This window comes from Schistocerca americana, chromosome 5 (assembly GCF_021461395.2).
Source record: "Schistocerca americana isolate TAMUIC-IGC-003095 chromosome 5, iqSchAmer2.1, whole genome shotgun sequence".
In the NCBI taxonomy this organism is placed as follows: domain Eukaryota; kingdom Metazoa; phylum Arthropoda; class Insecta; order Orthoptera; family Acrididae; genus Schistocerca; species Schistocerca americana.
The window spans coordinates 293148632-293172474 of record NC_060123.1 but is presented as its reverse complement, the minus strand read 5'-3'; the positions used below and the strand labels follow the sequence as shown (position 1 = coordinate 293172474).

The following is a 23843-nucleotide window of genomic DNA, read 5'->3' as shown; positions in this document are numbered from 1 at the left end:
GCATTGCCACTGTACTCCTTCTCTTAAATTTCACTCGAATGCAGTCGAGAACTGTACGTAGTTACATAATACCTTCACTAGTCTAAACCTGTATTTCAACGTCAATGGAACTTGAATTTGTTGGTATTAAATAGCTTATCTGATTCGTAGCGTGCAGAATGTTGCTTTGATAGCCTTCAGTTTGCTAATGAAAAGTATGTTACTCAGGGTTGTTGATATTCCACGTATTCTATTTTGTCGTTTCAGGCTGTGAAATGTAGTTATTGCAGAGTCTTTTTTATATGCCAATTAATCGTCTACAACTTCTTAACCAGTTCGAGATAAACGAGACAGGAGGGATAAAAAACTTACATATTTCTGCGACGAAAAAGAATTGTCCAAATACCACTCATGATGTCATGAAATACTTTTTTTCCGTGAAGTGTCTTGGTAATACTGCTTTCCTCAATAAGTTATAAAAAAGACGCCGCTATAGCCACATTCTACAATCTAATACGACAAAATATAATTTCTCTCTCTCTCTCTCTCTCTCTCTCTCTCTCTCTCTCTCTCTCTCTCTCTCTCTCTCTCGGGAGGGGGGGGGGGGGCGCACCCGCACCCACTCCCCCTCCCCCCAAACTCTTGGTTGTCAGAGAAAAGAAAGATATAAAGACATAAACAATAGAACAATATTCGGTTTGTAGCAAAATTTGGCTTCATCAGGTTTGTGGATCCTTTCATGGCATATGGATGGGCAGTTCAAGAATCCGGGAAGTATACCTACTTCACAGGAATGCCGTTAAACTACTTTATCAAACTGTGTCGTTGAATTAGTCTTTGTGTAGCTGTTGCTATCAGAGAACGAAATATAGTACATTATGATTAACACAAATATAATTAGTAAAGAATTAGTGATTGCCAGATTCGTAAGAAGTGTTTACTTTCCCACTCGGACATATTTTCAAGGAACACTTTTCAAACCCTTTGTGTATAAAATGTTACACGCGTTGCTTCACACATCCCTATTAATGTTGCAGAAATCTATTATCGAATCCAGCATACTGCACCTTCGGTGTATGAGATTAAAAGCATACACAGTGCATAGTTTGTCAACCGAAACACTCGTTATACCGACTTTTATTCCACAGTCGTATTAACTCCAGCACCGTTCGCTATAGGGTTGGTAAGTATTCTGAGTGGAAACAACGTTAAAAATTTACTTCTCTATCTGAAATGCACTCTAGAAATACATAATAAAAGAACAGAATAATGTATATTCATGGGTTTCGGTACCTTGTCTCTCAAAAGAAAACGTTAGATTCGAAAGGCACAACAGAAAGCATTCGAATATTTTTTAGTGAACTGGAAAATGAGATCGTTGATTGTATATACATATAGGACCTGGTTGTTGTTAAGAACTGCTTTTTAGGGTAGAGATGCAGTGTTTGCGTCCAGAAGCAGTAATGGCTTCCTAAGACCCAGTATGTCGCGTAAAAGGCTCACGGCAAAATGCTGGTGACGTCACAAACATGAGAAGGATGTCGTGCTCGTTCTGTCATTGGCATTCCGGGCAGCGATCTTGAGGGCAGTAAACGATAACCCCGTGGCACATGACGAAACTTACGGCGGCCCCTGGTGCAGCGTGCTGTTGCTGTTCTCTGCGTCTCGTTCCTAGCAGAACTGTCTTAGCCGAGGGATGAATTCAGGATCAAGAGAACAGGTTCTGCAGAAACGCAGACAAGACTGTTATTCTCTAGAAATAATGTTGTCAGTAACTTCACACAATGTTTATGTTACGGTTTTTTTTTCTCTGTCAATAAGGAGGTATTGGATGACAAACAGAAATTAGACTACACTATCAAATTCTAAGAGGCCAAGGAATTTTGATTACAGATATCTCAGTGTAAACACAATTATGTTCTAAAGTTTCGCTGCTGGATATGATAAAACAGATTTTTTTTTTCAAGCACTGTTTGTCAGGAAAACGAGATACCTTGCTGTAGTACTTTGGCTGCTTCAATCGAATTAAAGTAGTATGTCACTGTCCGACGTCTCTGTATTTCAATACTTTACTGTGGCAAGACTGCTGTGGACAATGTCTCAGGTATACCATCAACAAATTCACAGAATAATTTTATTTTCACTTACATAAAATGCAACGTGCTCGTTCTCGTTGCGTATAAGTTTCAAACTTTGTAGGTGCTCTCCACGGAGCAGAAGATGCCGGTTTCGGTTTTCTTAAGTGGTCACTGTGCATGAGCAAGGCAGGGTTAACTCCACCTAAAGGCAATGCTCCCTGCAGTTCTAAAGCTGGGTGTAAAATCTCTTCATACCTTCTCTTAAAATGGCAAAAAGTGTGCTCATAGTGCTTAATACAGTGGACGAAAGGTCTACAGAGAAAGTCATTTTTGTATTTGTTTGATTGTGATCTCGTATTTCCTTCAGATAATGAAACTCTGTAAGAGAGTACCCTGGATTGCCAAGGAACATTATAAGCAGAAATACTTTCGATAGTGGTGTGAATACTTGAAGAACGCCTCGTTTACTCCATTACAATCAAATACAATGTCTCCCTTCTTTGGCAGCGATTGTTTCATACGCTGGAGCAACTATGGCGCCAGCTGTGGCATAGTCCGTACTGTCGAAAAAAAATGGGATATTTGCCCACTTTTGAGTGGCCACAAACAATTCACGTGCGAGATACAATTTACAAGAGGTCGTTACCGCATTTCGCAACCCATCCCTTGCATTATACAGAGGATTCTTCGGGAATCATGAGGAGGAACGGCTATTCAGTACCACCTCGAAAGGTAAACAGAGGTATCTGCGTCACGGGTTACCGAAATAGCGAGAATAGGACGCCAGTTCGCCACTACAAGAATCGAATTATATTACTGATTCTAAGCAGTAATCTTCGTTAAAAGTCTAACTTCTGATGGTTCTCTAAATCGCATAAATCGATTTGAAAAAAACGTGAACGCATAACGACTAATTATAAATAATAATGGTCACACATACAGTTTTCAAGTACAGCGTGGGCAGAAGTCTGTTGCCAGGATAGTAGGCATTAAGGTGCTGTTTCGCACTTGATTTTGACACAATGAATTGCGCACGTCAAAGAGCATAACTCCCCTTCTTGCTGGAAATACCTTGCGCTGTTTGACAACATGCATTTAGAAGAGTTTTGTTGAGTGTTTCGCACCGCGATTTCTAACGAAAAGAAATTCATAGAGACTAGATGCTTATTGTGGAAGCCAGTCTGAAAAATATCGTAAAAATAATAGTGTATTAGATCTAACAGCCCTCTGCCTAAATGATTTGCAATCTAATAAATGGAAAAGCTTGAAATAATCATCTTAGAAACTCCTACTACATTTTTCCTGTGTTGAAAAATTGTGAAAAGTAGTGTGAATAATTACTCGATGGACATTTGAGGGACATTAGAAAAGTTTCCGTTCGAAGACCGTGCAGTTCAGAATCGGTATGCCAATCAAAATCGCCGTGAGCAGTGAGATAATCCTACCGACACACTACACTGATGATACCAGTTTGGTAAAACTCTGTATCCAGCTGTGTTACGAAGTCCATAACGCCTACTGCACATCCTCGTCCGATAGGAATCGTCGACCCGTCAAGGCCTTTTTTAAGGGGCCGAAGATGTGGTAATCGCATAGATACCGTTCCCCAGTAACAGAGGCACCAGGTAACTTGAAATCAATAAGCAATGACATCCTATAATTAAAGCACATGGTCAGCATCGCCTTTCCAGCTGGCTCTTGAACTTCTTAGGACGAGAGGAGGTTGCATAACACCGCTGCTTCATACACGTTCTTCATACTCCGATGGATGTCTACCAGTCTTTATCCCTCGGCATCCAAGAAAAGAACAACAGCACGTTTGGTCCTGTTAGGACGCTTTTGGTAATGATGTCACCGTAGTTTACATTTCCACATTTACCGGACGCACGTCGGAAATAGACGAATGAAAAACTAATGCCTTGTCTACACGTCAGTGCTTGTATACCCTCCTCGGAGTCGCGCTACGTTGCGTATACGCTGCAGTACCGACCTCAAACGTAAACTTTTTGATCGCCCCTTATGATAAAACTGACCTGAAAAAATAAGTATTTAGTGCTCAATAAGATGGGCAAGCCAGCTTACATCATCATCCCCAGGTGCATATGTTGTTGTTGTTGTTGTTGTTGTTGTTTTCAGTCCTGAGACTGGTTTGATGCAGCTCTCCATGCTACTCTATCCTGTGCAACCCTCTTCATCTCCCAGTACCTACTGCAGCCTACATCCTTCTGAATCTGCTTAGTGTATTCATCTCTTGGTCTCCCTCTACGATTTTTACCCTCCACGCTGCCCTCCAATACTAAATTGGTGATCCTTTGATGCCTCAGAACATGGCCTACCAACCGATCCCTTCTTCTAGTCAAGTTGTGCCACAAACTCCTCTTCTCCCCAATCCTATTCAGTACCTCCTCATTAGTTGTGTGTTCTACCCATCTAATCTTCAGCATTCTTCTGTAGCACCACATTTCGAAAGCTTCTATTCTCTTCTTGTCTAAACTATTTATCGTCCACATTTCACTTCCATACATGGCTACACTCCATACAAATACTTTCAGAAATGACTTCCTGACACTTACATCTATACTCGATGTTAACAAATTTTTCTTCTTCAGAAACGCTTTCCTTGCCATTGTTTGTATACATATTATATTCTCTCTACTTCGAGCATTATCAGTTATTTTGCTCCCCAAATAGCAAAACTCCTTTACTACTTTAAGTGTCTTATTTCCTAATCTAATTCCCTCAGCATCACCCGACTTAATTCGCCTGCATTCCAATATCCTTGTTTTGCTTTTGTTGATGTTCGTCTTATATCCTCCTTTCAAGACACTGTCCATTCCGTTCAACTGTTCTTCAAAGTCTTTTTGCTGTCTCTGACAGAATTACAATGTCATCGGCGAATCTCAGTTTTTATTTCTTCTCCATGGATTTTAATACCTACTCCGAATTTTTCTTTTGTTTCCTTCACTGGCTGCTCAATATACAGATTGAATAACATCGGGGAGATGTCAGTTTTATTTTGCCTACCTGTACAACCCACGAAACATAGCAAGGGACGCACAACATAGCAAAAAAAACGGCACTGTTGCTCTCGGATAAGTATAAAAGACAGTTGCTTTTAGAGCAAAGAAACATTATACTGTCTACTTTGCAGGTGGCACATTCTAGTGCCATAAAATGCATAAAAGCGAGACTGTTCGAATAATTCACTGTTTGAAACCGATGCAGTTTCAGGCAACAAAGTAGAATTCACAGATTTTTGTTTTTACGTGTAAAATAAAGAACCGACCAAAAGTTTGTATAACGTTTTACAGAAGTAAAATGAGAGCCACCGAAGATATCTGTAATGCGTCGATACATGTCAGGGAAAAGAAGCACCGTGTTTTGCTGAAGGCGGAGTTTTTAAATCCAGTTGAAAACAATAGTGCCAATGAATTTAGTGGTTTGATTCTTGGTAACGCGTTGTCCACAGTATATCAAGATGTTTACAGTTTAAGAATAACGTGAGAAGCCTATGCGCTAATACTGACAATATCATTTTAGTTGTGAATCTGAGAATAATGTCGTGAAACAATTTTATTACACAAGAAATGTAATGGAAGAAGTTAAATTTGTAATCATTGTTAGTACCTTAGGCTTGGATTTGAATAATCGGTTTTAAGATGAAGAAGCGCTGTTGCCGTCCTTTTTAGCTCTGTAGAAAATGCATTATAAGTAACCAATCTTGTCTAGATTTTCCAAGAACAGTACTAAACTTTCACAGTAGCATTGGATTGTATAGATATCAGCGGATACTACAGTGAACTTGGATTCATTGTACACTTTCAGGCAGTTCTGACGCGTGCACCTTTGTTTTCGAGCGGCTGCACTAACGCACGGGGAATGAGGCATCGCGTGGTCGCACCTATGTGGAGCTGTGGCGTCGGTTGGCTTCCCAGCCCAGCGCTACGTAGACAATTCCCTGCCAGCTGCCGCGCTCCTAGCAACGGTTCTCCAAATACTAGCCTTATCTGCTGCGTTGCCGCTCCTACCGTCCGACTTCCCTCCAGACAAAAGAGGAAAACTAGCTACACGACGAAAGTAATATTTAATTTCCTTTAGTTAAGATAAGAAAATTATTCTTATTGAGACCGGCGCAGATGCGATATGTCGCTACTCGGCTGCATGTCGAAGGCGATTTCGTTCGGACATTATTAGGACAACTATCAGAGCCGGAGATAAGATTTATAAACAAATATTGACTGCTGCCTGAATTGGGAAACCACCCGGAAGTTAGCGCTTTTTCGGTGCAAGTACACCGTGTTATTGCTGTTCTGATTTGAAGCCACTATCCATATTACTCTATCCTGTGCAACCCTCTTCGTCTACGAATAACTACTGCAACCTACATCCTTCTGAATGCATTTACTGTATTCAGCTCTGGGTCTCCCTCTACGATTTTCACCCTCGCACTTCCCTCCAGTACTAAACTGGTGATCCCTTGATAACTCAGGGTATGTCCTGTCAACTCAGTCTCCCCAGTTCTATTCCGTATCTCCTCATTAGTTACCGAATCTACCCATCTAATCTTCGGTATTCATCTGTAGCATCACGTTTCAGGAGCTTGTACTCTCTTCCTGTCTAAACTCATCGTCCACGATTTACTTCCGCACATGCCTACACCCTAGGCAAATACCTTCAGGAAAGACTTCCTAACACGTAAATCTATATTCGATGTTGACAAATTTCTTTTTTAGAAACGCGTTTCTTGTCTTTGTGTCTACATTTTATATTCCTTCTACTTCAGCTGTCAGCTATTTTACTGCCCAAATAAGAAGACGTATCTAATACTTTTTGTGTCTCACTTCGTAATCTAACTCCCTATTCCGCCCCCGGTAGCTGAGTGTTCAGCGCGACAGAATGTCAATCCTAAGGGCCCGGGTTCGATTCCCAGCTGGGTCGGAGATTGTCTCCGCTCAGGGACTGGGTGTTGTGTTGTCATCATCATCATAATCTCATCCCCATCGACGCGCAAGTCACCGAAGTGGCGTCAAATCGAAAGACTTGCACCCGGCGAACCGTCTACCCGACGGGAGGCCCTAGCCACAAGACATAATTATTATCATCATCATCTAACTCCCTCAGTATCGCCTGATTTAATTCCACTACATTTAATTACTCATGTTCTGATTTCGTTGATGTTCATCTTACACTTTTTAACACACTGTCAGTTCCTTTCAGCTGCACTTCAAAGACCTCTACTATCTCTGACAGGATTACAATGTCGTAGGTAAATCTCTAAGTCGTTATTTCCTCTCCCTAAATTTTAATTCCTTCTCCAAATTTTTCATTGGTTTTCGTTACTGCTTACTCAGTGCACAGACTGAACAACATCGAGGTACGCAACAACCCCTTCTCACTCCATTCTCAACCACTGCTTTCATTTCATTCCCCTAATCTTTTGTAACTGTCGTCTGGTTTCTGTACACTTTGTAAATAAATTTTCGTCTCCTGTAATTTACCCCTGCTACCTTCAGAACTTCGAAGTGTGTGTTCCAGTTAACATCGTCAAAAAAAAATTTCCATATCTGTAACTGATATAACCGTAGGTTTGCTTCTCCATAACTTATTTTCTAAGAGAAGTTGTTGGGCTATTATCGACTGGCGTGTTCCTGCACTTCTTCTCATTCCAAACTGAACTTCCCCGAGTTGGCTTCTACCATTCTTTCGTAAATTATTAGAGTTAGTATTTTGCAGCTATGACTTACTAAACTTGCAGTGAAGTAATATTCACAGATGTCAGCACTTGCTTTCTTTGGAACTGGCCGGCCGGGGTGGCCGTGCGGTTCTAGGCGCTACAGTCTGGAGCCGAGCGACCGCTACGGTTGCAGGTTCGAATCCTGCCTCGGGCATGGATGTGTGTGATGTCCTTAGGTTAGTTAGGTTTAATTAGCTCTATGTTCTAGGCAACTGATGACCTCAGAAGTTAAGTCGCATAGTGCTCACAGCCATTTCTTTGGAACTGGGCTTACTACATTCTTGTTAATGTCTGGAGGTATTTGGCCTGTCTCATCTTGCACACCAACTGGAGTAGCTACATCATGGTTGGCTCTCCCAAAGATATGTTCTTCTGACGGGATGTCATTTATTCCATGGCCCTTGTTTCGACTCAAATCTTTCAGTGCTCTGTCAAATGCTTCTCACAGTATCATAACTCCCATCTCATGTTCACCTACACTGCGCAATAGTAGTAAAGGATCATTAAATTTGATTTCGAAATTATTGATATCAAAGCAGGTGCGGTGTGAAGAGTGCGTATGAGCCTTTACTACAGGTAGAAAGCATACATCATCAGTGACAGTCCGTGGTGTGTACATAAATCACGATTGTAACAATGCCACGCTGAAAAGTTAGTAAGTGATGAAAAAGCAAAAATCGGTTCATACAAGGAAATGGAACTCTACTCGTCAAATTGCCAAGACGTTGAACCGTACAGTGACTGAAAATTTCTTATGACTGGGTGCACGATAAGGACAGAACAGAAAAGATGAGCAGAGTAGAAAATTATGAGGCGTCGAAATGGTTACCAAGGGCGACAAACCGTTATTCTTATCAGGTTATTACTGATTCTCAGTTGCCAGTAACTGCCAGACGTGTGAGACAGATTTTATCAAATGACAAACATTCTGCATTCAAGAAACACCTGCAGATCCCTGCTGTCACATCTAAACAGATTACAGTGTTCTCAGAAAAACATGCACCATGAAGTTCAGAGCGGGATAAAGTGATCTACAGTGATAAGTAATTTAATTTAGATTGGCCGTATTAATTTCAATATTATTGGCGTGATTTGAGAACAGGGAAGCCGTTTAGAATGAGCAGAAATTCTGGTGTGGGAAGTCTCTTGCACTAAAGGTAAATCACGTGTTGCTTGGGTGAACACTAGAACGAACTCTAATACGTACACTAAGATACTAGAAACAGAATTGGTTTGAATCTTTGAGGACTTATGCGACGAAAGTCTGTTTATTAAGATACTGCATCTGTGCAGGGTTCTGCACAACAAAAAAGTGGTTTGAAGATAAAGATATCGATGTTTTGCCTGGCCTGCGCGTAGCCTGGGTTTGACCCCATGGAAAACATTTATACGGTGTGTGTGTATCGCAATGGTAAGAAATTTGAGGCCGCATGTAAGCAACACCAGAAGAGTGGGCGACAACTTCACTACAAGACCTACAAACCATAACAAAATCAATGCCGAAGAGAATTTTGAGGTAATTAGGAAGACGAATGTTGGACACAGTACTAACAGTGTAATAACACAACAGGACAGTAAGTGCGTTTACACTAATTTCCACCCAAGAAATGCAAACGCGATAGTTTGTTAGTGATATTATGCGAGAAATTATGTAATTCCGCGATGATTTTCTGTCTTATATGTATCTACTACTTTCAAAGAAATTCGATGTATGTGTGCTTTATATGTACTATTACTTTTGCGAGCACCCTGCCCTTATACTGAGTTCCACTACTGCATTAAGAGCCCACTGTACGACGGTCAAAATAACAGCAGTGAAATTTTTTAAGTGACTAGTTCCGATGTCAAACTTCACCGCGCTACTGTTTGTCGACTTCGACCGTGAAGGCTTGGATGTAGCGGCCAAACTTCGACTTGTGCTTTACGGGAGTCGAAGTTTCAGGGCGAATCTGTGAAACACTGCCTGGAGCAGTCGATCTTTCGAGGGTAGCGGTCGACAGCAGTCGAAACGAGTGCGGCCTGCAGTAGCTGCCATCTGGTGCTGAGCGCGGGAAGCGCGTGGTGGCGTGGCGCCGCCCACCGCGGCGCGATGCGTCAGTTGTCCGGTCGGCGGACGCCTTGGCCCGCCCGCGAGACGCGTCTCCGTAGCGCGGATGCAAGGCGAGCCGCGACGCAGCCAGCACGCGCTCGTCTTGATCGAGATGGTCACCGTGGGCATTCGCGGCTTCACCACGTCCGTGCTGGCCGACCGCGCCAGGAGACGGCGCTCTCTCAGTAAGTGACCCCGCCTCTGGCGATTACTGGCTTGTCCGGCGCATGGGGATAATTGCCGCTGACGTCTCAGGCCACGCAACACCGCCAGTGCAGTCTGCTGCCCGGTCGCTCCCTTAGTACACCGTACATCAGGTTTAAATTCGATTGTCGAGTCCAGAACAGAAAACAGTAGTGCTCTTCGGCAGTGTGAGACATTAGACACGAAATTACATCAGTCCCACAGAGAAACTGCATCGATATATCTTCTTCGAAATCCACAAGGGTGGGGAGTTATACAGGGTGAATACGTGGCGTTACAAATTTTCGGGGATGATGGAGAATGGTAAACGTATCAAATTGAGGTAAGGGAGCGTGGTCCGGAAACGACCGAGTCAAAAGTTATAAACAAAAATAGGTCTGATACCATTGACAGTGGAAAAAATATGTACAGGTATTGTTGCTAAGATGGTAGGGTAGGCACCTTTCAGATGTAGTACTATGGACCAAGACAAGAAAAAAATTTACTACTAAACCTGGAATCTAAAATACACACCTTAAGAGCTAAGAGGACATATTGCGCAGAAGAGTTGTATCACGGTACATATGCTCGTAGCTCTTAGGGTACGCACTTTAGATCCCATACTTCTTGGAGTTTTTTTCTTCTGTTGACCATACTACCACCTCTGAAAGTTTCCAACCGTACAATCTTAGCAACAACAGTACCGGTACATGTATTTCCCTGTCAGAGGCTCAGAGCCTGTAACTTTCGACTCGGTTGTTTCCGGGCCAGAGTCCTCTACCCCAAGTTATACACTTACTCTTTTCCATCATCCCTGAATGCTTGTAACATCGTGCCGTGGAGTAAAGTCACATTGGTGTCTGGGTCACTAGAGGCGGAAATGGTGCTCGGATGCGACGTAATTAAGGGAAGAAATTGGCTGTGGCCCCTGTTGAAGGAACCATTTCAGCACTGAACTAGACTGATGTCGAAAAATAAGGAAAACGCATGTCTGAATGTCCGGTGAGAAATTTGTTCCTCGTTCTCCGCGCTCGAATGCAACTCCATAATAACCTATGCATGACTGGTGTCCTGAGATCATACTACAGCATCAGAATCATTTTTATTTTTAACAGTTAATTTCTGTAGATCTCTTTTGACTCCACGAGCCGCCAAAAAATGTTACTGCTAATTTCTAAAGACGTAAAAAGTGGTTCCGGGAGACAGAATTATAGGATCACTAGAATTATAGGAACAAAAAATGGCTCTGAGCACTATGGGACTCAACTGCTGAGGTCATTAGTCCCCTAGAACTTAGAACTAGTTAAACCTAACTAACCTAAGGACATCACAAACATCCATGCCCGAGGCAGGATTCGAACCTGCGACCGTAGCGGTCTTGCGGTTCCAGACTGCAGCGCCTTTAACCGCACGGCCACTTCGGCCGGCTATAGGAACATCTGACGGCGTTGTAAAACAGTAAGTGCAGGGGGCCTGTGAGAAATTACATTTCGAGTGCTTCGTATGACCCATAAGGAGTGATACGCTTCAAAGAAATATGCGTATTTCTACCGCAGATAGGCGACGTCGCTTCTGATTTGTTTACGTGAGAAAAGAACTTTTGTCACTATGTTTGAACGACGAATTCCAACTTGCGTATGGAATGCCGTGCGGGCATGAATGCGATTGTTAAGTGCGGATGACTTGACGGAGATTTACGTGTGACTCTTGCGGCTTTAGTTTTCGTAGTTAACAGCGACCGGTGTAATGTTTGTCAGTAAAACGTTTCGCAGATACTAAGCAAGGAACGAGAAAATATTGCTTTAGCGAAGTGTCAAACGATGCGGCCTTGGCAGACAATACAAACGCGTCAGACGAGAGTCCAGGCGCGCAAGCTGCTGCGTCATCGCGTGCTCACAGGGAAGATTCCGTGCAGCCTGTCTGCTTCTGAGTCTTGCGGTTGTTGCGCATGTTCCCGATTGCGTAAACCGCCACTGAGACGAAGAGTACCTAGCGAGTGGTGAACATTTAAACGCTAATTAGTTCGAAAAACCGGTACGATACTAGATACTGCAGTTGTCGAACAGAGCCGCACCGATGGGTTGGCAGGACAGACCACCGCCAACGGCATGGGCACGGAGCGGGCGCAAAAACCTTCCGGGGAAAAACAAAAACGAGAAAGATAGACTGTTACGTCAGTTCTCCTATCCCACATGTTCCTATCTTCTGCCTACGAGAAGTAGCCTTTCCCTCTGCCCGCAGCTGTATACGCGCGCTGTTGTCACAATGTCGTTTCTTCACTGTCGTTTCGTCGTAATAGCATCAGAAAGAAACCACTACCACCGAACAAACTTCTATCGCTAACATGGTTTATGTGCCAACAGTGCGCATGTTTTACACAGCTGCCAACTAGACAACTGGCTCACGTTCAGTTATGGAGTTCTTGTCGCTACTTCGCTACGATATTACAGGATCTCAAAGGTCGGCAAGCACGTGATGAAGGAAATATGGTTCTGATTTGTCCGATTTTCTGGCGGCTGAAGGCTAAGGAGACGTACTGGAGGAAGAAAGCAAAAAATACGGGGATAGGGGTCGGTTATGTAACTTACTCTACCCTGCATATATTACTGTTGGTACGTTGTGACTAGTACACAAAAAGGAATTCAAGAATAAGCCTCCTGTTTTTAGTCGTTGATCCTATAAATAGCTATATTCTGTGGCTCTGAGGTGAACGCTCCTGTAAACAAATGTACGCACTATCATTGGTAATGAGATGCGTTGCTCAGATATTAGGTCACTGGATTTAGGTCCTACTTATAGAATATTTTTTCTGTGCGTTGAACAGTCTCCCCTCAAACACGTCACTAACTTTACCATCTGGTGCTGTCAGCACGGTCGTACTGCTCCACGGAATAGACTAGTGGACTACGCCACTCAGTACAGACTGAGCATTTTGCGTCCACACTTCAACTCACGACCTGCTGCCCAGGGGAAAATACGCGTTATTGGCTTGCTCTTGCCACGTGTACTTCGAGTTACTAACCAATCTTAAACCAGCGGCTTGTAGTGGCAAATGACGTAAATACTGATGTAATGTTGTTCAGTACACCGTCCTTAGTCACCAATAGAAATATCTGCACTTACAACCTGCATGTTTAGATTTTGTTGTCACTGTAAAGCGAACATTCTATATATTATTTTGAAAAATATGCAGCTGATTTCAAATACAGCAGAGATACAGAAACAGTGGAGGTAGTTACGAAATAGATTCTTTCAAGTTGCAGGCAGAAGAGCTGATGAAGAGGATAGATACGGCCTCCAATTTGAATATTTTGAAGTGTTTTTCAAAGATTAGGTTAAGAGATGCTTATCCAAACATCGAAATGTTTGACAACGCCAGTTGCTGCAGCGTCTTGCCAAAGCGGTTACAACGAACTGAAGATCGCAAAGAAGGATGGAAAGCACAGCACGACGATCTTAGTCAGAAGGCAGGCCAGTCAACAAACATCAGAGTTCTGTCAGTCCGTGACACACAAAACACAGGGGTCAAATCGATTACACGTTTCTGTGGACGTACAACGTAAATCATTTTATTAAAGACGTATACTTGTAATGGACTCGTGGATTTCCGACTATGTAGTTGTAATCAGGGTAGTTTGTTTTTGCAAACCAGTTATCTAGACTGTTTATCACAATTTGTCTGAAGCAGTTTGTCTTGGAGAATCCTGGATCTTATAAATCTTGTAATTACAGCAGAACTGTCCCATTACAAACTGCCCACTCTCCCGTGATGTTTCCGTGCCAAGTGCACTTCTGTATGTGCTCGTAGAGATAATGTTCAATCACCATGGTTTCTTTACACACGCGATTTTACACGGACGTGTCATAAGAAATAACATATATTTATAGGAATTTGTAATGCATTATAGGTCGATTTCATGCCTTAAGCTCTATTTTTCTCTTAAAACTAAATTTTCTTTCATATCCTGGACGCCTTCTACACTTTGGCTATAAACGGAATGAAATGCAGTTTAAGATTAGTGCTTCTGCTACAAATAATTAAATTTATCGACTTCTTGTTGATGCAGTTCGTATCCTCAAACATAGATCAATTCGTCGATATTTTCTTGGCTTCTCGCCTCTCTAGCACTAGATACGTAAAGGTTGCCGGAGATCAAACGATACTGTGTGCAATAGGTCTGACGTCATAGGCGACATTGCTTAACGCTGCATTTCATTTTGGTGACAACACATTTCTAGCAGAAAATATCATATGTACGTGACTTCTTTCGCCGTTGTGTACACCCGGTATGGTACATCGAGCAGTGCCGTCGACGAGGAGTTCATTACAGGCCCGACACACGAGAGACACGTCTCTGTCAATCTCGGCAGCAGTATCGCCTGCCATCGGTCGCCTTCATCGACCCCGCTACACACGAACGGCTTAAAAATAACCTTCGAACGGCTCTGTGTCGAGAAGTCCTCTCATGTTTAGAACCAGTAGCCCTTGTCTGCTTATGCCGAGTTAAGACTCCGAATGGAAATAAATCCAGGAGTCACTTGACAGACCGATTTTGATAATTTTTCTATTTCTCCTCTCCATTGTACTTCGACATTATTCTTTTTTCTTTCTTTCCTTCAGGCGCGAAAAGGTCCCTTGTTCTCGGGAGCCCTGCAACAATGCTCCGGTTACCTCAGCCTAGTTCTGCTCCTATCGACGACGCGTTTTACGTTTCCTGATTTTTGTCTGCCACTTCATTTTCTCTTTACTGTAGGAAGTTAACCATTCCTAGTCACTTTGGAACATGAACCACTAACCTGTCCTGTTCTGGTAAAGGCGTTCCCGATAGTTTACTCGTGGTTTGTTTCTTCAAGAAACTTACCATTTTGTACTTACCTGTCCAACTAATATTTAGCATCCCCCTCCAGTATACTTATAAAGGTCCAGTTTCTTCTCCGATCTTCTGCAGTGTATGTTTTCGTTCATACAATTCTCTGATACAGATGCATAGTTTTGATAACATGTTAAATTTCTCATCAGCATTGGTTGATGGTACAAATCTTTGATTGAAGAAAGCGTTCATGCCCTGTGCCAGTCAGCTTTCTGATGTACCCCTTGCTTCAGTTACATCGTGTAATTAGCCTACTAGATCTCAGTTTTCTGTTCGTGTCTCCTACACGCAGAATGGTTAGAAATTCGTCAGTCTCTTCTACTATCCTTCATCGCTTTGCTATTTCCTTCGTTTACCTTTAATCCAGATCCTGTGCTAATTAGTCATTCTATTCCTCATAGTCGTGTGTAGATTCTTTGTTACTTTTACCTTTTCCTAGAATTTCCTTCTGCGTTTTCATTGCTTATTGTGCATATTTGTTAAATAACATTAAAAATGAGATGTAGAAATCACTTAGAACCCCTCTCAATACGAAAAAGTCTTGCTTGGGCTCTGTTTTGAATTACTCCCTTTTTATTTTTGCGAAGTTGTAGGACACGCTGCTGTCTGTTCGCTATATCCCAACTCGTCTTATGATTTCTATCGTATCCAACGGTGGCTGTATTTAGATCAGCCAATGTTATGAAGGTATCCTGAGTTTCATTTTTTTTTATATTTCTAACGTCAAGACTGGAGTATTTACGTATTCTGTAGTCAGTCAGCTTTATGTAGTACCTCTTCAATCTACCGTCTATTGTGTTGCTTATTATTCTATCCAGTAATTAACAGCCAAGGGAGATACGGCAGATCACCAGGTAGAACACACAGTATGTTTGTTGCACCTGATGAAACAATGAATGAGGAGGCAACCAGGATAGAGCTGCTGCTGTTTTGTCTACCGTTTATGGATATTCCGATTTTCTTGAAAAGTCCCAATTTTTAGGGGTGTCATGGTCTATCTCCCTTAAGCCTTACGCAGGAATTCAAACGTCCCGACTTCTGGGCACTGTTAACAATTCGCATTAAAATTCATAATCACTTCAGAAATGGTCGTGTACATGAAAGATCGGAAATGATTAACTCACACATCGATGGCGATAACCAAGGAAGTTAGAATACAGTGCGTCAGGAGGTCTCGATCAGCCGAGGAACTAACGGGACGCATCAGCGCTTGTGGGAATTGTACTCTTCGAACAGCCGCGAGGCTTCTATTATATTTTTACCTCCATGCTGCTGTTTTCTGAACAGTCAACTTTCTCTTCCCTCTCCCCCTACTCTCCCCTTCATCGTCCTTTGAGTGACCGCGACTTTTCTTGGCGTGCCAATTATTACTCCCATTCCATGGCGGTGACCGGCCCTCGCACCTGCCCATTGCTTCGTTTCGTACTTCCGTTCGTAGTGAGAAACAAAAATCGGGAATCATATGATTTTTGGGTGTGTGCACGACGCCAATCGACGTTCTCAATTCAGTCAGTCATTGGAAATAAGATTGTTAAATAATATATAGGACGTGTATCTGTATCGAAACACAATAAATGCAATTAATTTCAATGAAGCTACCTGCTAGTGAGGTATATTACGTAAGTATACCACCAGCCCTAAATAAGGCCCTTGTTACTTTTAAAATTGTCATTATTATTCTTCAAAAATGCAAAGCATAAATTCTGTATTGTGTGAGGATATCTTCATATTTAGCCCTTTAATGCGCTGTTTTCTTTAGCGTTAAGGATTTTTCGCGGTCTACCTTAAGACTCATAGATGTCAGGAGGGCTAATGAAAAATCTGACTGGATTTGTTTGCAAAATATTGCCATCTTTGTTTATACTGCACATATGGAAAGATGAACATCCCAATGAATTTCCTTGCTCTTTCTCTAATTAGAACCACAAACTGCATGCCCCTTACAACTCCTATCGTTTCTTCAATGCATTACGTTTCCACAAATTTGTAAATAGGCACGAATTCCGCTGACTATACGCAGCGCTGCTAACTTAGGGCGCTGAGACGCGTGCGAATTTCATCTACTTTAGTAAGTATTTAGCGATACCCGACCCTCATACCTACATATGTATGTATACATTGTTTAAAAATATTTGCGGCAGACGTCTAGGAGTGACAGTCACGGGAGACAGCTTTTGTGAGAGGCTGAATGTTCGCTGACGTTTCCCGGTGACACTAGGCCTCTTTTGACTGATTATGCCCTGAGAGGCGACAGGACGTAGAAGTTCTGCGGCGTTCGTATGCAATGTATGTTGCCTATAATACAGTCATCAGCTCCGCATGAAGGCGGTCGGCTGAACGAAACTAAAGTTCCTGATTCTCTTCTACAACATTCAACACTGATCTATCTCCTCTTCGATTGCGTATGCCGACTGGCGAGTTTCTAGCAAATATAAAGAATAATTACACAATAGTCAAGGAACTTAGAGGCACGCATCTAGCATCATTTTAAACCTCATACTTTATAGATGAGGAAATATCCTTGCGTACATATGTGGACGCATGTGTATCAGCGTTGTCAAAAACATGAAAAATCCCCCGCCGGAAGAAGTTTTACATTTTCTCACGAAGGTCTCAAGTAGAAACGAAAACATTAAGTAACTTCATAACTGTATATTTCTTTAATACTATGACAAAAACGATTATATGTAATTTACACACAATTTGTTTCCAAATGGTAGTCATGAAACCTTGTGGTACACTAAGACCAACATTTGTCCTTGTAGCACGACCTGCGTTCTTTGCTTGTCCGCTTGCCAGTCTCTTCTGTGTCAGGCTAATCTTCACAGTGGTACGTGGCGTTTACTTCGTTGGCACCGGCGGTACCTTTTTTGAACATTGGCGACCAAAATTTCTGACTCCTGCAGCTACCAGATCCATGCTAACCTTTTGTATAAATTTCAATAGAGAGATCTTTTGCTTGGTGCCATCCTTGTGCAAAATACGAGGGCGGTTCAGAAAGTAACGTCCGATTGGTCACAGTGCGGGTTGTGGGGGGAGTAGCGACGCCACCTGTGCGTTCACGCACTCAACAGGTCAGTCGGCATCAAGCCGTGGTCGAGTGAACGTCGTACCTGCGCTAGTTTAGTTTTTGTGGCATTTTGAAATGTGTGCTGCAATAGAAAACCCCGCGAAATGTGAAGTGCGTGCTGTCATAATGTTTTTTACAGCCAAAGGATATTCTGCAGCAGCTATTCATCGTGAGCTTTGTGCCGTGTATGGACCAAGAGTTATGAGTGAAGGAGTTGTCCGTGAATGGGTACGTTTATTTAAAAGTGGACGAGAAAACGTTCATGATGAAGAGAGGAGTGGTAGACCATCATTGGTGACTGACGAACTCGTTCAGACAGTTGATGCAAAAGTTCGTGAAAATCGACGTTTCTCAATGTCGGAGTTGTCTACTGGTTTTCCACAGATTTCTAAGACTCTCTTGTACGAGATAGTGACAGCAAGATTGGGTTACCGTAAGTTCTGTGCACGATGGGTGCCCAAAATTCTTACCGACCACCACAAAACTCAAAGAATGGCCTCTGCATTAGACTTTCTGTCACGTTATGAGGACGAAGGAGAACCATTGTTAAACAGAATCGTGACCGGTGACGAAACCTGGATTAAGTACGTGAACCCTGAGACAAAAGAACAATCAAAGATGTAGGCACATTCAAATTCGCCTACCAAACCAAGAAAAGCCTCGCAAGATTTTTCTGCCAGAAAACTGATGGCAACGGTGTTTTGGGATGCCAAAGGGGTGTTGTTGGTTGAATTCATGGAACGTGGTACGACCATTAATCAAGACGTGTACTGTGAAACAATAAAAAAGTTACGACGGGCTATACAGAACAAACGCCGTGGTGTGCTGACTTCCGGTATCGTTTTTTTGCACGATAACGACCGTCCTCACTCTGCTCGCAGAACAACGGCCCTTCTTGAGTCCTTCAAGTGGGACGTTATCAACCATCCACCTTACAGCCCAGACCTGGCGCCAAGTGATTATCACCTCTTCATGCATTTGAAGAAATGGCTCGGGTCACAGCAGTTTGATGACGACGAAGAGCTCAAAGATGCGGTCACAGGCTGGCTCCAGGCACAAGCGGGTGATTTTTATGCAGAAGGAATTTCAAAGCTTGTGAAGAGATACGATAAGTGCCTCAATCGCTATGGAGACTATGTAGAAAAATAGTGCAAAGACGTAGTTGTAAAATGTATATATTAAAATATTTTTATTTAACTTGGTGTATTTTTTTAAATTAACCGGAGGTTACTTTCTGAACGGCCCTCGTATAACTATTTACAGCAGACATCGAAAAAACGTGAAAGAAAAGTTTTTACGCCCCTTCTTTGTTTTGTTTGCGAATGGGTAGTAGCTGTAGAGCTGATTGACACGGACTACACCTGTCTTGTTCTTGTTATTATCTATGAGAATGTTTGGCTTTGTTATTCTTGTAAAATCTCCTTTCGAAAGTACAGCTATCACTATGTTGCCTGATGTATTGTAGGAAACCAGTATACACTACGTTTATTTTTCTATTTGAGCGCTAGAATAGAACACTAAGACTTCAGCTTCCTTGTATTGAAGCTTGTTCAAAATGGTTCAAATGGCTCTGAGCACTATGGGACTCAACTGCTGAGGTCATTAGTCCCCTAGAACTTAGAACTAGTTAAACCTAACTAACCTAAGGACATCACAAACATCCATGCCCGAGGCAGGATTCGAACCTGCGACCGTAGCGGTCTTGCGGTTCCAGACTGCAGCGCCTTTAACCGCACGGCCACTTCGGCCGGCGAAGCTTGTTGGTAGGCTCTTTCTGTTCATGACAGTTCCGACAGCTAGTGTCCGAAGTTCCCACAGCGTGTTCAGTAAATGCACAATTTTAAGTAGTGTACGAAATATGAACTACTACATCTACGCTACAGCTGGCAGTTCGTGTAGGATGCGAGAAAACACATTTCAGTGAACGCAAAAGGTGCGCCGTCCATACGGGCAATACATGCGCGCTCGTATGACGTACAGGCATAGTGCTGAAAGGGCTAGAATATATTTATCCGTTTAGAGACTTATTATTATGGGTTTCTTGTTGAAAATCACAGTGTCAGTGTACTGGGGTAGGTAGTATCCAGCACACTTAGTCAGTGTTAGGGAATATTTTCTCTTTAACAAAAGCTGTATCCCGTAACGAGATCTATCTCACCTAGGCGTTTGTCAAAGACGTTGAGGTCCTTAACCTCTGTGCAAAAGGGATATTTTGATCCTCCAAGAGCGTCCACTGACGCAGAAGTGAATGTTGATCCTCCAGGCGAACTGCGCAACACTGTTACAAAACTGTCATCAGGAAAGCAAGCAAAATAAGAACAAACGCAAACTACAGGCTCACAATCGATCTTTTTGTATGTAATGGCGTTACAGAATCTTGTTGCCACCGCCTCACATTGAGAATCTGTTGCGCGTAAGCAGTGCATTATACTTCATCTCGTGGAGTTACGTATAGACATCTGCTTCCGTCGGAGAGAACTCCCACGCGACGCCTCTAAGTGTTGTGTGCGGAGAACGGTGACACGCAGTGCAGGCAAACGTAAGCCAGCGCAAAGAACGGGCTCAGGACTCGCTATTGTTCGGTCCGACGCGGCTGTATATTTGTCCGCCGCCTGTCATGGCTCTAGCGAGCTCTGCTACAAGACTGCACCATCCTTCCCACGCTAGTTCTACCTGCTGATATGTTCCACCTCTTAAATAACGCAGTTTATTCAGTTAGAATCCATTCGGCCCTTATGTACTTCCTAGGTTGAGTTTTTCTACGAGTATTGTCATCTTGTTACCAGAATGTAGTCCATACATATTACAGCAGTGAACATACGTCTATACACGAGTGTGTGTTCATCTACTTCTAAACCCCTTGACCGATTTCAACCTAATTTGGTACACGTATACCGTACGGTCAGGCAACAATCGCTGTGGGGGTAAGAATCACTTACTATTATAATTCAGGAGATAAGTCATAAAAAATGAAATGCATGAAAACGGCCGCATCCTGATGTTTAAATTTATTACTTGTTTACTACTAGCTCTATTCGCATTATATTGCCATTGGATGTACCTACACAAATATATCTTTCTACAACACGCAGTTCAAAAGCTCTCGCAAACACAGATATGCATGAAAAAATTCCGCATCGTGCATGAAATTTTAATACGTTCATTCTTTGTTAGTAACACTAAACTACAATCGCATCAACTTAATGGGAGACTTTCGTGAAAAACACACACTGTCACAATTTTGAAGTTGGGGCAATGAAATTTTGCACCAAGCTTTACATGAAATTAGCACATTTGCTTTAAGTTCCTTGATTTATGTACAATCAACTTATTTATGGAATTTAAAAATTTTATTTTCAAAACATAATGTATGTACCTTTTTCTCAGAAACTATTGAAGTTTCTACAAAAATTTCTGTTTAATGTCTGTGCATATAGCACGCTTCTGTCATGAGATTTTTTAATACGTCGAATAGGAGAATTTTAATAATTCTTTAATTATAATTCTGTAAGTATAATAAAATTCATGCAAAATTCCAGGCAATTTGTCCCATATCTCAGTTTACATTAAAATTTCAAAATTTACCCTAGGGACAGCATTTATTGGATTTATAGAAATAAGCCTGAAAATTTCGTAATTCTAGCATTCATAGACTCTCAGGAAAAAATACATAAACTTTAAAGAAACCTAATTTTCAAGAAATGCAATTTAAATTCAACCTAACGTTTTTCTTGTCACCTTCAGAAGGCACCAGATTTGTACACATGGCCCTCTTTCCCTTCAAGGCTTCTCTTCTGGTATCTTGTTTTCTGCCTTCTTTCTTTTACCAGGTCTTCAAATAACTTTTCAGGTGCACAGAGGTGCTACAAATATCTTTTTATCCAGATGTCTTCAGTGAAATTTCCTATCTTAAAGCCCTTCATCCTCCCTACGTTCCCATTATTTAATAAAAGGACTGCACCATAAGTTGCTGTTCTGCCAACTGTATCAGATGAAAATGTGGTTTTAGGGCATCATTTCCCTATGTGTGAATTTAGACACCCATTAGAATTCTGGATTTTGCCGTGAACACGCTTTGTTAGAAACTCAGGATTAGGCAGAAACCTGTAAGTTGGCTTGACAACATCCAGAATACAATTTGGCAGCCTCTGCTTGTGAACATAGTTGTTGTTATCTTTCTGGGCCGGTAGATGTTTACAATAGCTAATGCGACACAGATGATTAAAGGGATATTCATCTGTAACGTAGCGTAGAAACATGTAGCTCATACTGTACTTTTCATGTCACTTACACTGGATAGGTTCTGTCTGATAGCCTTGCCATCCCCGTCAACACAAGGAAAAACGAGATTTGCTTCTTCGTAAACAAAATAACTGGTTTGTTATTGTTTCTAAGATACGGAACAGTCGCAAATAATCTATAAAACCAAAGAGTATAAATCACAGCCTTCTAAATGTATCCCGTGCAATTTTGCTTGAAAATAATCCATGCAATCGTTGTTCATCGAACTAGTATTGAAGTGTTCCTTCAAAAAGTGGACGTCGCAGGAAGGTCGCGTCACGCATGTAATTGTTTCATGCACTTCGGACACAATTTCCTCATTGGAACTTGGGAACTTATTTTCCGTCAATTTCGTGAACAAGGAAATGCCTGACAGTTGGCAGCCGTTTTGACGGCTTTCAACTGCGACTGTAAGCGAAAAGAATAACCGTCTATGGAGCTATGAAATCGCGTTGCCATAGAGATGTTAACAAAATCGCGTTGTAGACACGCGCCCAGCTGCTTGGTCATGCAACTAGAAATATTGTTTATTATAAAGTTGTGTGTTAAATGAACATTACAGAGCATTTACATTTCACATACTACGTTTCTTGATTTGGAAACTGTTCTTACACGTTTGTACATTACACATTCCTTTGTACGGCTGTTTCATAATTTCAAAGGTGTTTTCGATATTACACTACAAAACCAGTTCATTTTTTTCTTTTCGTTTCTAACAGAAAATTGGCAAAATGAATACCCGGGCAACGCCAGGTTCGTCAGCTACTTTCAAATAAATCTCGACAGATTCCAACATAACAGTTCCCCTACCTTGTTGTGAGGTAAATACAAGAGGTTCCAGAAGGAAAATTACGTCTCTCACGTGATGAGTGGTTGGACAACTTTCAATAAAGGCATAGCAGTTTAGACGTACGGCTGGAGGTAGAGCAGAGCGACATCAGGAGTAGCAGCAGCAACAACAACAACAACAACAACAACAACAACAACAACGTGACGCAGACGCTCTAGTCAGTAGTGTCGTTCTGCCACGTCTGTCTGTAGTGTGAATACAGAGGCAGTGGGAAAGCCGGAACAGAAGATAATCGAAGTTTTTGAGATGTAGTGCTACAAAAGAACGTTGGAAATTAGGTTGACTGACAAGGTAAGGAATGAGGAGATTCTCCACAGAATTCGCGAAGAAAAGAACACATAGTAAACACTGACGAGAAAGAGGGACGTAATGATAGGATCTGTGTTCAGACACCAGGAAATGTCTTCCAGGGTACTAGAGGGAGCTGTAGAGGGTAAAAACTGTAGGGGAAGACAGAGATCAGAGTACATCCCACAGATAATTCAGGACCTAGGGCGCAAGTGCTATTCCGTCGATGAGATTGTCACAAGATAGGAATTCGTGGGAAGCCGCATCGAATCATAAGAATGACGACTCAAAAAGATTTAAAAAATAGAGGAATTTGCTTCGGTTTTTGTCTTAGCTTAGTATGGTGAAGGTACGAGTACTTAGCATTGTAGAGTTAATTATGGGTAGCATTAAGCAAACACAAAAATGTATCATGTTAAA

The 23843-nt window shown here is 42.1% G+C and overlaps 1 protein-coding gene across 7 annotated transcripts in view; it reads left to right on the top strand.

Moving 5' to 3' along the window:
- Positions 1–23843, top strand: part of LOC124615342 (hepatocyte nuclear factor 4-gamma) — a 695490-nt gene that overhangs the window by 490777 nt on the left and 180870 nt on the right. The window contains exon 1 of one of the 7 annotated variants that reach the window (XM_047143146.1): positions 9878–10065. The exons of the other annotated variants lie outside the window; for them this stretch is intronic. Coding sequence (XP_046999102.1) covers positions 9945–10065 — 121 coding nt within the window. The 5' untranslated portion in view covers positions 9878–9944. Of the gene's footprint in view, positions 1–9877; positions 10066–23843 lie in introns of those variants that run through there. 7 annotated transcript variants of the gene reach the window in all.